We start from the raw sequence: 16834 nt of genomic DNA on the forward strand, positions 1-16834 counted from the left end.
CTACAAGTAATCTCCAATTTTTATGTCTTAATTCAAAGTATGGAAAGTTCTATTTTCCTTGACAGGTACCTGTTTTTTGACAGTTAATACATCCATTTCTTGTAACATTATAGGTTGCCTTATATGCTGTAAACTCACTACAATGACTGAACTTCACATATATGAAAGACATCACAAAATATAAGAGTCTATTATCTTGTGCTTCTATAGGTTGAGACATATCTGGCTCAAAAGCAAATTATGAGTGCCTTTTGGTTTAATAAAAATACATTTTCAGCATCATTCTTTTGTGAGCAAAATTAATGTATATAAGTTGTATTTTGTTTCAAGCTGATTTTATCTGAACTAAAACTACTAGTTAAAAGTGTCCTCCTATTTATATGGAAAAACCTTGAGTTTTTCTACTCAGATCAGGTTCAAATCCAAAGAGCATTTTATTCAAACAGACTTATAGCAAGGTTAATTTAAATAAGGTTTCTTCTCTGACCCATTTCTCCAATATACCTTGAGAATAATGAACACGGCCAGTGACATGCATATTGACAGCACTTTCACAGTTTGCTTATGTATTATAAAAAAAAAAATAATTAGGAAACAAGCTATCAGAAGAGTACACAATACTTAATCTTACACAGTCCATCTAAAAAGGGAGGGCAAGTGCCATATATTTAAATATATTTAATAAGCCATCTTTTGAATAAGTGAAAAACAGCCAGTCCAGCCAATCCTTTAAACCACTAGTTTTAATTTGACTGCAATTGCCCTATCCCCCCATCACTTCATTGTGCAGCTCTCCACAAGGAGCATTAATCCACTCACCACAGACAGAGCCTCGGACTAATCTCCTTAAATGTGGTCTCTCGGGGAGGTAGCGGTATTTGCATCCAAAGATACTGAGGTTTGACGTGTGGTCTCCAAAGAAGCGGAGCTGGCGGTATCTCTCCCCACAACGGTAACAGAAATTAGTGTTACACTGTGAACAGGTCATGTGGTCACACCCTTCGGTTCTCTGGATGTGGATCTGTATGAGCAAAAGGAAAAAAGAAATATTTTTCCCCCCTTCTCAAGCACAGGAAAGCGGGCACTACCCAGGGCAGTTCATGTGCCAGATGAAAAGAAGCTGCAAGCAACCCCCTGCTAAGTCAGTACTTGCATTAATTTATACTGCAGCTGGCTTAAGACAATAATGGTTTTCTGAGGCATGTTTCAGAGCATTAAATGTGAGTGAAACTATTGTTTCCAGATAACCACTTCCTACATAACCCTCTTTTTTGTTTAAATTTTCTTCATATCAGATGAGAATTTTGCCCTTACTGATATTTTGGTTTTATTGCTGAAGTAGATATTTTAGCACCAAACTTCATTAAAAATAAAAGCAACACAGTGAATATAGTTACGAACTCTGTTTGACCCCTCCCCAGATGGGTTTCCCTCTTAGGCCACCTGTGGCTCTACTCCCTTTTCCATCACAAATTGATTTGGCATTTTGTAATAAACACCAGAAAGACACTGCTGTTACAGTACATGATTTGAGAAGTATGGATGCTTTCTCCTTCTTAAAAAAAAACAAAAAAAAAATATCCACAAACTATATGTGGAATAAAAACTTATACCAATCTTTCATGATACCCACAGCACAGCATGACACAGGGCTGCCCTAGTTCTATAGCTATCTTTCTACTGATTGCCTGCACAAATAGTTCCCCATCCAGCATTCCAAGATCACGTTCCACAGTGGAATTGTAGATAGTCTAATAATTGAGGTTGAAAGTGATGCTCAGGGTCATCTATTTTAACCCCTAACTCCAAGCTGGGATAACTCCAGACAGATCACATTGCTCCAGGTCTCATCTCATTAGACTTAAAAAATTTCCAAGCATGGGTATGTTGCTGCCTCCGAGCATTCTATACCATGCTTCACCATCCATGGGGGAATACTTTTTTCCATTACACCCAATTTGAATTTCACCTGTTGAAACTTGTAACAGATAAATCAATGCCTCCTGAAAACTTCTATACTTACCTACATGTATTTATTTTGCAGGGAAGCACAAGCAAAGACATGACATGACCACTCAGTGGCCCTGAAAGAATCAGAGACACTGAAAGCTCAGCAAGCTCCAGAGAAGCTTGTGACTCCTGGGGCATCTGACATTCTTGAGAGGGTCAAATGCATTTGTTCTTTGCTGTTGATCTGGGCTTACCCTGCTTGCCCAAACATCTATCTACACTGGCAACTTATCCACATAACAAAGTGATGCCTTCCACCTGCAACACTCATGGTAAAGGTTACAAGGTAAAAGTAGTTCCAGATACACCTGCCAGCATCCCTGTGCCACAGTAGTGATCTCAGGATTTGGTTTTCTATACTTTCAAACACTTTTCATACAAAAGACGGGCAAATATTCACAAAAGAGAGAACTGGGCTATTAAAAAATAAAAGCTTTCTAGTGGGCAAGTATTCTAGTAGATTTGTCTGACTGAGCAAACATACCCCTTTACTCCAAGGAATTCTCCTGTATTACAGGTGTCCTGTTTTTCAGAATCATCTGAAAAAACACCATTGCTGATGAGCTTTATAAGCCACTTGACTTCAAAACTTTCACAGTTAAGCACTGACAGCAGGCAAAGCAGAAAGAGAACTCCACCTAATATTATATTAACTTAAGAAGACATACACTTTTTTCTAAAAGGGACATTATATTGTCAGTTTGAATTCTTACTTCTCAGGTTACATGTGAAAAAAGATGTTGAATCCAGTTCTGGAGCCATAGTTTATTTACTGTCATTCCTCAGATTAACTTGAGCTGAAACAAAGGTATTTTAATAGTGACAAAGTATTTTGACAAATTAACTTTAAAATTTAATTCAAATTAATTTTTCAGGGGACCAACTCAGACAGCAACGATAGAGACTTTTGTAACTTAAAGGGTAATTTCCCTTATCTGCTGATTCTATCTTAAAAATGTAAATGAAGGAACTAGATTTTGTGACTAATGAGAATTAACTGGTTGCTTTATTTTTTTTTTTTTGAATCAAGACTGTTGAATTTTGCTCTCTCTTCTCTAATTTACTAGCTCACTTAAGTTATCATTCATCCTAATTGTAATTCTGTAGAATCATGGAACCTATAAAAATCCTAGATTCAAACCAAAATTACTTCACGTTCCAAAAATTAGTTAATTTTTTTGGTAGTAAGAACTTCAAAGAGATGCTAGCAATAGCCTTTTATGTTCTACCATTCCTATCAGAAATATCCACATCTTAGAAACTGCCTATTATCCTTCTACCTATGCTTTCCTAGAAGCCTCCCAGCTCCAGCTAAGTCATGCCTTACTCCTGAATCATTTGTCCATCTACCTGTTCCTGCCCCAAATTCTCCAGACATACTGTCCTCTTGAAACATGAAAGAAGCTGATAAGGATTTATCATCTTACAGACAAATATTGCAACTATATGCACTTCATATTTGCTTCTTCAAAAAGCAAACCATGAAGACATTTTAGTCAATCCTCATCTGCATGTATAACTGTCTTCAAATGCTGTGAATCTGGAACAACCAGCTGTACTCGCCTAGATCTTTTTATTGCAAAAACTTTCCTTCTTTCCAGTGAATAAAAACTTGATTGGAAAAAAACAAAGTAAAAGGGCTTGAACTCCCTATCACATGCTTTGCAACTGACAATGCCAGGTGAACTTTGTATCATTTGGTCAGGCTGCTTTCAAGCCTAAGACATGACATCTCAGCAGATCAGCTTCATCTCTGGTTCACACGGGCATGCCTCCGTGCCCTCCAGATAATCCACTGACGGGGATGGGTTACAAATCTATAGGCTGAGCAAACGGTCACCGCTGGCTCAGATCTCACGAGTGTTCCTGCCCCACTGACAGCAGCACAGTGCACAGGAGGCAGCCGGGGAACGCGTGGGGCCAGGAATGCGGCTGGCTGCGGGAAGCTGCGGCCGTGCGGGGCCCAGCGCTGTGGGACTGCGGGCTCCCCTGCAGCGTGGCCGCTGCAAGCCCAGTTTCTGCCTCCATGCATTCAGTCAAAGCTACAGGCTTCATCCTGCACCCACACCCTGCTCAAAACCAAAGATGTACGCTCACCTTACAGGGTAAGGTTAGCCATTCAGAAACCCAAAAATAGCTTCCAGAACAACAGGGGAAAAAACTGCACATCAAGGGCAGACACATCCAGTTCAGAGTCTTAAGAAGGACAACTGAAGTAGCACAGTGGCTATTTCAGACCCTGATTTTACCCCCTCTGCGTGTTACATGTCCTCTCAGAGAAAACTTTTAGGGAAATCACTTCCAAGAGTTCTGAGGATGAGTGGCCACATCTCCTCCACCTCTGAAAAGAAACCTGCATAGCTTTATCACTTTGTATACAAATAAGGACTCTCCTCCCTCCAGAAGAGAATTACTTTACAGAGTGTTTCCAAAACTATGCCCTGAATTATTTGATAATGCTTACAGGAATCAAAACAGATAAGAAATACATGCTCCTTTATTTCCACTGACATGCTTGTTCTTAAATTTCTGCTGCTGTTCAAAGCCTTCTAACCTAGAGCTGCTATGAGGTGCTTCCTGAGATAGTGCTGCTTTTGAAATCTGTGGTAAGATAACACCAACATGGAGTATTTCCTTGGTTTGCTGTACTGTAAAAACACTTGTGTAAACAAAAGCATTTTGTTGCAAACATACCAAGAAGTTATAAAAAATAAGCCCTTAAAACAGTACTGGGGAAAGACAAATAATGTTATAAATTTTGGCAAATGACATCCAATAATGTAGTAAATTTGCACTTATTAGCCAACTTACTCTAGAACAAAACCAGCACTTTTTGGACAAGTCTTGTTGAGAAAAATGGTCTATACTGACTCTCAAAATAGTGTATAATAAATTTGGAAAAGCCTGTATTAAGAAAAAAAAGTCAAAAGAAATTAGGATACAGTTTAAAAACTAGCATTTTTTCAATATTTCCATACTGACACACAGTCACAACATGAATCTACAATTAAGCATTTGGACTGTGTGTAACATTTTGATTATCTTACATAAACACATCTTGAAGAGACCAGGTAAATAGAAGCGATTCCTATTAGATGTGCTAAAAGCTGTATCCTACTACAGGAAAAAGTAATCAAGTTTAAGCTAATAGTCCCTGCTATATTGACATTACAAAGGATTATGTTCTTTCAAATTACTTACTCAAACCACTGAAATGCTCATATTTGCCTGAGGATCTGCCTCTGTATACACATACCCCCAAATGTGTTTTGATTTTCTCACCTGCATGCCCAGAGAAGATAATGCATTCAATTTCTCCATGGTACAGCTAAAAAGAGTCAGTGTGTGTATGTATCTGTAGGTATAAATAATTATCTCCAGAAGCTATCTGCAAAATATGGTCACAATTTACACTGTAATCAGTATCACACTTGGGAAGTTACTAGTAATATTACATACTACTTCAGTAAAGAAACTACCTCTACTTAAGTTTCTACCACTGATTTCTATTAATTTCAGTTTTAATGTAGAGATAAAATACTAGTATCTTTTAGACACAATTTAATATTGACTTTCCTCAATCTGTTTGCCAATTTTGGCCGCTGCAAGTTTTCAACCAGAATATGAAAGATGTTAAAAATATGTGTTCACCAGAAACATTGCTTCTGTGGACCTAGAACACAAATAAATCAAATGGTGTGTTAGAAATTTTTTTTGTCACTCTTTATTTTATTTGGAAATAGGTTTCTCATCTGATTCAATGTTATTTTATATACAGGTTTTGGAGGGAGGGAGGGAGGGATGGATGGGAAAGAGAGGCAGAGAAGTATTATATCTAATCTCCCTGACTTCAAATTGTTAACTGTCAGAATGCTTTTCCCTACATGCCCAGACACTTACTAAAGATTTGATGAATATACTGCTTAACATGTTTTTGGTTTTTTTTAACTATCCAAAGATGTATTTTTTGAACTAAATGCCAGCTAAGTGGTACTTTTGATTACTTGCAGGTTATAGATTTGATTTCAAAATAAAGAGTATGCTGAGAGAAACATTTTGGACATTGTAGGCAGGAAGAACTTTTCTTCTGAAGAAAAAAGTATCAAGGTTTGGGGTAACAGCACAATTTAATACAAGGTTGAATTGTCTCTTCAATATTAATTTACAGTGCCACATTACCAGGAAGGACTTAGCAGAGGTTCTTTTTCTGTGCTAATTTTGTAAGTTTCCATACTGCTTCCCACCATGTAGGAGGTTTTATTTTCCTGTGATTAAGAAAAGAAATCTCGTGTATTTTTCAATTTAGCAGTCAAATTCATGCAACCTCATGCTTCAGAATTAGTAACAAGCCTTGTAAGTTTCAAGTGCCCAGCCTTTTCTTCTGAAGATGGTGAAAAGAGTTGAATATTTAAACATGGCATTTTAAATTTTAACTTATTCATGCCAAATGTTAGACTTAGCAGTTTTAGTTCCTTTCTCTTTCCAGCTATCACCCTTCTTACCACCCCTGGTTTTCCACATTCATATATGTTTTTGCTTGGTCCACTTTCTTAATCTTTTGGACAATTTATTTAAGTTACATCATTCCCATTGTCATAAAATCTTTCACAAGTCAAACAAATTAAAACAGATTGCTTCTTTCAGAGTGGGAAGAAGTAAGTATTTTACTTTAAGACTTCCCAGAAAGTTACTATTTTTAGAACTGACTCAAATCTATCAACTCTTACCAAAAAGCAAGCAGCAAAAACTTTGTTAAAAAGGTCACACGTGTTCAGGACGAAGGTTAAACAACCAGCTGCTGGTTTCAGAGCTTTACAATTTCCCTCTTTTGAAATCTTTCAATTTTAAGCTATGGTAACACAGGCATTTTCTTTTCAAAGACCAAAATATGATACTGAGTGAACTGATGAACATTTTCTTATTTGCACAGCGTAAGCCTCAAAGTGTTACATATTCTTTATGTTTATAAGTAAATCTTCCCATTCAATATTAATTTTCTCTGAAACAGTCCAGCTTTGACTTACTACTCTGTTGGTAGCTGTGAAAAAAATAATGAACAAATTTAAGAGAGGCCTTCATTAAAGGCAACTGGGGCAGGGATATACAGGGCTGTTGCATCTCATCTAAGTAGTGGGAAATACTTCTCATCTTCAAAGGGATAAATGGCATTTTTAGGGTGTGGAACTGCATTAAAGTGTTAAAAATTAATAACAAGAAACGCTTCAGGGAAGGATCCACACTGGAAAAGACCCCTGAGATCATCACCTCCAACCTTCGACCACCACCTTGTCACCTGATCATGACACTCTCACATCCAGTCATTTCTTGAACACCTCCAGGGCTGGTGACTCCATCACCTCCCTGGCAGCCCATTCCAGTGTTTAACAATCCTTTCTGAAAGGAAATTCCTCCTGATGTCCAGTCTGAACCTCACCTGCAGTCTGATGCTATGTCCTCTTGTCCTGTCACTGGCTGCCCAGGAGAAGAGGCCAGCCCCCACCTGCCTACATCCCCCTTTTAGGCAGTTGTAGAGAATGAAGAGGTGCCCCCTGAGATTCCTTTTCTTCAGGTTAAAAAGAATGCTCAGCTACTCCTTACAGGACTTGTGCTCCAGTCCCCTCACCAGCTCTGCTGCCCTTCTCTGGACTCACTCCAGCACCTCCAATGTCCTTCTTGAAGTGAAGGGCCCAGAACTGGACACAGCACTTGATGTGTGGCCTGTGAAGTCCCACCTCAAGGTACAGTTTATGAAGTAGTAACATTCAATCCTACAAAACTTACAGTTTTTCCAAGTCTTAGTTTCCCTTAGTTAACTTGTTGACAGAGTATTTCCAGCCTTACTCAGACATTGAATACACTCAAACTCTCTGGAAAACCTGACAAAGGGCACTGAATTTCCCTAAAGCTTTCAATTTCTTTAAAGCTTTATTTTAGGATTAATTTATTTTGTAATTAGTTAACCCAAACATTTATATGATTCATCAAAGCCCCCTCTTAATAATTTCCATAATGTTTCTTTATATGCAGACACTCTGCAGAATCAGTGCAGGAACCAGCAAAGAAATTTGACCTGTTTTTCTCAATGGGTTATTAACAAGAAACTGCACAGCAAATGTGAATTTCATTTCCAATGCTGAGCAGAAGCTACAAGTATTTATTTTAAATGTATATTTGAACAGTTTGAAGCCACTACCTGCAAGCCAAGGGAGAGAAGCTCACCTTGCATTTTGGACACTTCTGGGCATTCCTCTGCCCGTGTTCGATTTCGTTGGCCCAGTGACGTAACAGCTTGTCTCCCTTCTTGTATTCTTTGCAGTTAACGCCTTCATGCCAGGGAGAGTGGCACTTGAAACACCAGACAAATTGGCAAGATGGACACTGGATCTGTATGAATGAGAAAACACCACACGTTTGCAAGCTGGGTGCTGATACAACTAGAAGGCCTGTTTTAAAACCACTGCTTTTCAATTAAGAGAGCAGCTGCCCAGCAAAGATCTAAGATGTTCTGGAGGCTGTTTTAAAAACACAAGAAGTTGTGGAAGCTAGCTTGTTCTTCTCCTTTTTAAAACAGATAAAATAAAGAAGTAATTGCTAAAGCTGGGAAAGGCCTCCATCAAATGAAGCACAAGCAGCTTGGATTAATCACAGGCACTACTTCCCAAAGTGATTGTGTGGGTCGACTGACAAAAGGCAGAGTCCAGAAAGCTTATTCAATTGCCTCCAAAACATTTGTGAGAGCACCTGAAAATTAGCCAACAGTTTTCAGTGCAGTGGATCTGTCTTTCTCTAGGAATAAACTGCACTGCCAAGACTATTACAGAAAGTACTTGGTTTTCTGAAGGGGCACTGCAGACCTCAGCACAGGTTATGATACTTATATTAGAAATGGTCCTGAGAAAAGGAGTCCTGAGCAAGGCTCTCATCCAAGAGCCACAACTACCAAAGGGAAGTCAGGCATCTCCTTTTGCTCTTGATTGCGTCAAGGCAAGCTGAGCCTGTGCCAAACAGCCCACTTTGTTACAGACCACACCTAATGGCAAAACCCACAAGCCATACTCAAACTGAGAAAGGATCTATTCTTTCAACTCCCTCAATTTTAAATAATTGTGTCAAATAGGTACCATCGTCATCATGTCTTCTTCCACACCGGCTTATTTTTTTTATGAAAAGCTAAGGCCAGCAGCTGCTGTGTTTGCAGGAGTAATAAAAAGAGGCACATTGCAGCTGCTTATCTGATGAAAGACAGGCCTCCAACCTGGATCATAACTAAGGACAGCAAGAACTAGAAGACATCTTAGACTCAGGCACATCCAGACTCCTGCATTATGTTCACTTCTGCTGTGTTCAGCAGCAAAATATCTCAGTCACTCAAGTGACTGCTGAGTCCTGTCCACCATCCCCAGCTGCAGTCCATGTCTGGTACTGCCCTGGCTTTGTACCCAGCTGATGGATGGATCTGAGGAATTCAATCAGCCAAACCAAGAGTTTTTGGTTATATCTGTGTCCAGACCAGATATAACCAAAACCACAGAAACACCAAACCAAACCACCAAACCACAGAAATGTCTGTGCTGACCATGCACGGTATGGGGGTGCTTCTCAGGAAACTACATCCTAGAGTGTAGTCAGATGTGAAGTCCCCAAAACATATTTCTCAAGTTCTCACTCCCACCAGGTGCTGTGCCCTCCTGTTGAGTCATGACAACTGGTGTTATGTTTCCTTGACTACAATTAAGAGTCCAAAGTAGGTGCTCTGATCTCCCTTACATACTTTGCTGAGGCTAGCCAAAATTATTTACACATGCAATCACTACATCTTGTTTAAAGAGAAATGACACATTAGGGCTGAAACATGTAGATTGCAAACACTGTTAGTTTTTACCTGAAAACTCGTCCAAGGCCACATTAAACAAAAGCAACACAAAATAAGAACACGGTTGTTAACAAGTACAAACCCAAATCAACAGGTCAAGAAGTTAAAGCTTCTTCCGTAAAAAAAAGGCAACATAATTTAAAACACAAGTTCTGTGGGTTTGTTTTTTGTTTCATTTGTTTTTTGATGACTATCTGACAAATTATTTGCATACTCCATCTTTCTATTATAGCATGTACGTAAGTGAAAGCAATGCAGCAGCCATCAGGATATGTATTTAAATTTACACACACACTGACATCAGGTGTTTCCAAATACATTAATCAGAAAGTACTGAAATACAGGATGAGGCTGTAACCACAGGAACTCAAAATAACATTTCTTACCACAAATGGCTCTAACTGAACTAGTGAGAACTCTATGTTTCATTACCAGTTTCCTCTTCCACCTGTCACCCTGACAGCACTTCCCTCAAAACTGAACTTGTAAATAGTTTTTATATTTTAAATGGGCATTTCACTTCTCTGTGGGTTCAGTGCTTCCTGAGCATAACTGAAGCAAGCAAAGAAAACTATGTACTTTAAGTATGTATGAACGTTATTTTTCTTGGAACTAGTAGCTGCAAAACAAACCCCTAAAACCATTCAAACTTGAATGCAATGTGATGCCCTTTAAGAAACAAAGAGAACAGGGCAATTAAAGCAGTCTCTCTCTTTCTTATTCCACTTTTTCTCTGCTTTTCTGAAATGGAAGTCAAATCTTATTTGATTCATATTTCAGTAGTTATGGATGAAATCATCATAGCAAGGATGCAGAAAAGCTATCTACATAAGATTTTAAACCCGTAAAATATATTCTAGTCCAGCAAGCCAGACAAACTGTATATGCAAAATAAAACATTAACCTTGTGTTTTTTCAAATATGTTTTTTCTCACACAAACATTTTCCCACTTATTTTATGATTTCTATTTCTGTTGATTTACAGACTTCTATGCCACCTGGGGATCAGCCTCCCTTGAAATACAAAAGATTGCACAATTCTGTGTTCTAACTTTTTTAGTTCTCAGGTTTCTTAAACACAGACTTTTGAGGTTAACATTTTCCATTTTCTTAGCAAGCCTCTTTACTGCAAGCTACTTTATATATCAGTTTCCTTACCTCACAGGAAAAGACTTTTCAAAACTGATAGATAATTTTAACACAGAACACTACTCAATGTGACCTGATGATAGCAAAACTGGCTGCTCATAAAAATATTCCTATAACCTGAAGGTATGGAAAGCTTAGTGGGATTTTATAGTGCTTGATGGAACAGTAGTAATATAACAGGATGGCCAAATTAATTATGCAATTAACTGATTACATGAATTACAGTCTCTAGCTGCAGACACTGTCACTTTATTTGAAAATAAATATGGGCTCCAGCCAAAACATATTCCTTCTCCTCATCATCAACCCATCCCCTCTATTGAAACAGCTGAAAATAAGCAACAAACCAAACAAATTTTGTACCCCATTAGGGCTGATCTTTGATCCAGCTCCCAGTATGACACCAAAGCATCAACATAAACAAAAGCAGGCTGGCAGGAATGAACTGCTGAGAGAAGAAGGGAGAGTACAGCAAAATCACTACATCAGCAGCAGCTGAGGCTCAAGGTAAATTGAAGCAATGTATAGCCATGAAGACATCTGCCATTCAAAGTTAAAATCTGATCCATAAGTGGGGAGCTAACACATCAAAGAATCTCTGCTGATACAAATTCCTGCTAGCTCTAGAGCAACTTTCAGAAACTCTTCAGTAGTTAAAAAAACCCCAAAAAGATAGATTGTGTAACAACTGCATTGAAAAAACATTTGCATTTGCAAACCCAAGCACTCAAGTCCTCCTTTTATGTAACGTGTATCTCTTGACAAAAGTCAACAAGACAACTTCATTATGAATCTCACAGAGCAGAGTATTGCTTCTCCACAGCAAGTAACAGGTCAAAAAACTAACTTTAACAGGCAAAAGCCAGAGCTCCTTCACAAAACAAGTCTTCTTACTCACTCTTGTGAAACCTTTACCTGTTCCATACACAGGAACTCAACCAGCAATTTTTCAATTTTTGCCCATTTCCACTGCTCTTTTGCTTAACAGCTCTGAACAAAGGTTTGTTAGGGTCTTGTCTGCAATCACATTACACTCTCAATTCAGGACATATGAGAGGGGGAAATGAAATTTTCAGAGTTAATGCAGGATCCATTTGTGATAAAAATATTTTATATAGAAAATTAAATAGTTCTCTTGCTGTTCTGTGTGGCCCTAAGTGGCATTAATGGTAAAAGAAAGGTTGGGATAAGCAACTTCTCCTTTTCTTCCCCTCCTTCTTCCTCAACATGCATGTTAACTTTCTAGGCTTAGTACACGAAGACTTGAATCTCAGCCAATTGAACTGCTGTACCTAGATCAGCTTAGTTAACACAAATCAGCCATAGTAAGAAAAACTAATTTACAACTTTGCTGCCTCTTTAAATTTCCATGTTACTTATAATTTTAAATACTGTATAAAATTTTAGAAATGGCACTAGCATTTTTAAAGCATCAGTTCAAATAAAGTCTTGGATTTTAGAGTGCTTTCCCCTTGCAGTGTATAAAAGAGTGAGTGTACTGGCTGTGCTGTGATCCCATCAGTAGGCTTGTGCATACGTGTTCCCCACATGACTCAGTTCTCCTGAAGCCAACACTGGCAGTGCTGGTGCAACTGATGTTTCTATTACTTGCATATAGATAGAGCAGCCTCAAAAGCCTCCAGTCAGATGTCTCCTATGCTAAACACAAAAGAAAATGCATCTTCACCTCCAAACAGCCTAAAATACAAGACACAATGTGTACATGAAATCACAAGAGAACCTAAGAAAACAGGTAATATTGTTCCACAGCTATGTACGTATGTAAATTACATATACTCCATGTCATATACAGTCATCTTTTTAAACCTCCCTGCAACAAAACTTCCCCTTGTGCTAATCTTAAATCACTAAAACTGTGCCTACATTAGAAAACAGCTGAGGTTCAAGGACTATGCTGAAGCCCTGTGGACCATAATCATCCATACTGCTTGCCAGCATTTTCCCAGTTATATTTCTGACTAGCATCAACTAGACATTCTTGCACACAACACCAGGGCTCAGCTCAAAGAACACATTTTGCCTGAGTCTGTTGCCAGGAGAGTTAAGCTCTTGAGATCACAGGTACACACACTGAACCACCACATGACCAGTGAACTGCTCCTGGCATGCACTATGCATCACAGTCTCCCATTCTTTCCCATTGTGGTTTGTAGGGCAGTTGGGAACATTTTGACTGTAGCATTTTAACTCATAAAAGAGCACTGGTTGTGCCCTGAGGAATGTTCTCAGATCTGGCAGGCCTGCAATACAACAGCTGCACCACCAATGACGCACACTTGTGGGACACTAACAGCCTCTGACACCTTAAGACAGGAGGCTGCCAAAGCATCACAAGCTCTGATCTACCCTGGGTTACATCTGATGTGTGTTGATGATGAAGCTGGGTGAAGGAGAATAGCTTTGGGCAGAAGGAATTTTACTTGCAGGTTCAGATTTTTTTTCACCTCAATGTGAGATGACAAAAATTTGAAAACGTTGAGTCCAACAGAGTGTGGCATGTAATTCATGCCCTACACAGATATGCACAAATAGCTTATAACTTAGAATTAGCTTTACCAACCTTTCAACTCCAATGAATACACAACCTTCCACCTTTTAATCTTCATACTGGGCTGAATCCTACGCTGTATAATTAGGGCTATCTAAACAGTCATCTAAACTCCTACTGAGAAGAACTGGTTTGTCCAGGAAAGGTCAGCTCAATCATGAAATTAACCATAACAAATCTAATAACCGGATGGAAAACTATCACAGAACATGGTGCTGCAGACCACTGTTGTCTTCTGGAATTTAGATGAACTTCCAGCAGCTCAAAGCTTATTCGAAATTCTTGCTTTTTATCTTTGATTAAAATCACAGTATAAGCAACTCTTCTATGAAAAAAAATGCTGCATCTATTTCTCCAAATTCTGCATTGTGAATTATGAGACTACAGTAATGTATAACCTCTGGTAAGGGAGTGGAGAAATCAGAATCAACAAGCAGCAAAGACAACAGCTCTATTACTATGGAAGAAGCAAAGCTAACAGCCTAACATCACAGATGCCCAGAATTCACTCACCCAGACTTTCAGGGAAAACTTAAAAGTTGTGTCTCTAAAATTATTGGTTGTAGTGGTAATTCCCCTTTCCCAGCTTCTTCTGACTGTGACCATATTGTTTGCATGTCAGAAAGAAAACGCTCCTTAAATTAAAATGTATGTCAGGACAAAATTATGCCACCTACCAAAAAAAAATACAGGCTGAAGAGTTCAGCCACTTGAACTGTTAAAACTCAGTTAAGTAACTTAATCAGTGATGTACTACAGGTTCATATTCCTAATCACAGCTTGCACACAGCTCCAGTGAAACAAGAAAGTTCATTTAATGCTCACCAAATGCTGTCCTACTTTTGTAGTGCCATCTAACCCACAGCCCCGGCAAGCATGCTCACTTTGTATTTGTTCTCCAATTTGGCAGGGGTAGGAATGTGGCCTCTCCTCCGGAAGGTTGTAAAGTGCTTGCACTGAGGGCATGGCTTGGTGCTGGAGTCAATGCGGCTGAGCTCCAGGAAGTATTTATACTTGATGATGTCGTCATGGGGCAGGTTATAGAGGACAGTTGTTTCATCCAGGTGCTCGCTGCACTCTGTGATAGGGCATTTTATATCCGCTTGTCCCAGCTGCACCTACATTTGAAAAAGAAAAAAAAGCTGTATGACCTTTTGCGTGGAAAAGTTAAGCAAGCATTGGTGAATTTTGTGAGGAAAATTAACTTCAAATACTGTAACAATTCAGAGACCACCCAGCATACCATCTTCAAATTATTTAATGTGTGCTTGGTGGAGTTACACCAAGCACACTGCAATTTTTCCAGAGAGCATTTTCAAATGCAAACAGAAAAGCTAATTACCCTGACAAGTGCAATTATTAAACATATTCTCTCAGTGTATGTACCATAGCTACATACACCACAAAACCAAACACAAGTCCTAACTAATGATGTCCACTCCATACTTTGGGTGTAATGGTAAGTGCACTACAGTCAAGGCTCACAAAGGCTGTGCGAAGGCACACAAGATAAACATTTGCATACTGTTTCACTGCAAAACGACCTGAGAATCACAACACAGAGAAATTAAAAGTCAATTTAGGATCAGCAGCTCTGTCTCCAGAACCCTGAGCTGGTTCCTGTTCAGTACACTTGGTGCCTCTGCAGCCTGTTTTCAAGAAGCTCCTTACATGTCATACTGCACATGCAGAAAGTTTTAGTTACCTTGGAGCTGATCAAGCTAATACATTTCCCCAGAACTCATGGATTTGAAGTTTTAAAAAACATGCACACCAACAACAACAACATTAAAAACCTTACTAAAAACCAAACTAAGACTAGACAAACAAACAAGCTTGAGGTTAACAGGGCAGAAACTGTTGCTGATCTAATGAGTCCCCATGGTCCCAAGCTGATCCATATGTTCAGATATCCACAACGTGTTTCTAGAGCTCCTGGATCCAAGACCACACCGAACCCAGATCTGCACCCTTCACGCTTGGCAGGCTTTAACTGCTCGGACTCCATGCCAAAACAGCAGATCGTACTCGGTCTGGGAGCACCACAGTTGCATTTGCTTGGCAGTGAGCCCAAGTTAATAAACGCTGCTGGGTTTTGAGAGTCTGCAATGACCCAGCTAGAGGCGTGTTTGCGTCTGCCACAAGTGATTTGAACAAGTGAGTTTTGACTGCACAAATGAAGCTGACCACCAATTCAACTTCTTCCTTACTGAGTACCTCCATGAAGAGACAAAGGGTGCAACCAGCATCTCTTTCCAGGAATTACTATTTGAAGGTTGGCAAGTTTGATTTCCCCATACTACTTATTCTTTAACATCCTCAGTGAGAGAAACCTGCTGAACAATACACTAAATAAGACAGAAACACCTCAGATTTGGATGCAGATCTTGTTACTGCATAGTGGTACTAGAAGACACAAGGACTCTAATGCAGTATTTAATCTAAAAAAGGAGGGCAAAACTCTAAAAAAGTAACACAACACAACCTGGTCATTGTTGCTTCAGCAATTGAGCCACATGAACTCTACTGAATGGTAATTCAGTCACAAGCCAGAGGATTAGAAGAGTCATAATATGGTATCAAATCTAAGGTTTATACTAATTAAAAAAAAATCCTACTGCACCACCTCTGTTCTCTCAGCAACACAGCTAAAACTCAGGAGAAAAAAGAGATTACATACATGTTAGAGATAGAAATGCAGGGTGTGGATGGTGGCAGCGAGTCTCAGACCAGAGCAAGGTGGAGAACACAGCAAGCCTTAGTGCCTTGAGCAGCCTTGGCTCATGGCACAGGCAGGTCAGGATGGAGGCAAATCTGTCTGCAGTATGGAGGAGAGGCAGCTCCCCAGCAGTACACCCATTCTTAGGAGGGAAATTCCCCACATTTAATTTCCAGCTGTAAAAGGTGAGCAGAGCTCTGCAACATGCAAACAATGCCAGGCTCAGTTTGGGTTTTACACGGATGAATACAAGAGGCATATGTACTCAAAGAAATTAAAAAAAAAAACAACCAAAAAATCCCCCAAACTTCACATACTACATGCTGGGGAATGCCAGCATTTTATACCTGTAGGACACTGATTCACCTGCAGCAGGATACTAAACTGAAACCAAGCATACGGACCACTGGCCTGTTCTCAGAAGCATCACCCAGTGCATCAAGGAGCTGTACTTAAAAAGCAGACAACAATCAGTACAGCACTACAGAACACAAGCATGCTGAACAAAGAACAA

At 39.3% G+C, this 16834-nt stretch overlaps 1 protein-coding gene across 1 annotated transcript in view; it reads right to left on the minus strand.

The window, feature by feature from the left end:
• The window catches only part of RNF217 (ring finger protein 217), a 62506-nt gene that overhangs the window by 15941 nt on the left and 29731 nt on the right, over positions 1–16834 (minus strand). The window contains exons 2-4 of the mRNA XM_021547159.3: positions 14486–14719; positions 8230–8394; positions 820–1021 (exon numbers count right to left, since the gene is read on the minus strand). Of these exons, the coding sequence (XP_021402834.2) occupies positions 820–1021; positions 8230–8394; positions 14486–14719 (601 nt within the window). The remainder of the gene's footprint in view (positions 1–819; positions 1022–8229; positions 8395–14485; positions 14720–16834) is intronic.

This window comes from Lonchura striata, chromosome 3 (genome assembly GCF_046129695.1).
Source record: "Lonchura striata isolate bLonStr1 chromosome 3, bLonStr1.mat, whole genome shotgun sequence".
In the NCBI taxonomy this organism is placed as follows: Eukaryota; Metazoa; Chordata; class Aves; order Passeriformes; family Estrildidae; genus Lonchura; species Lonchura striata.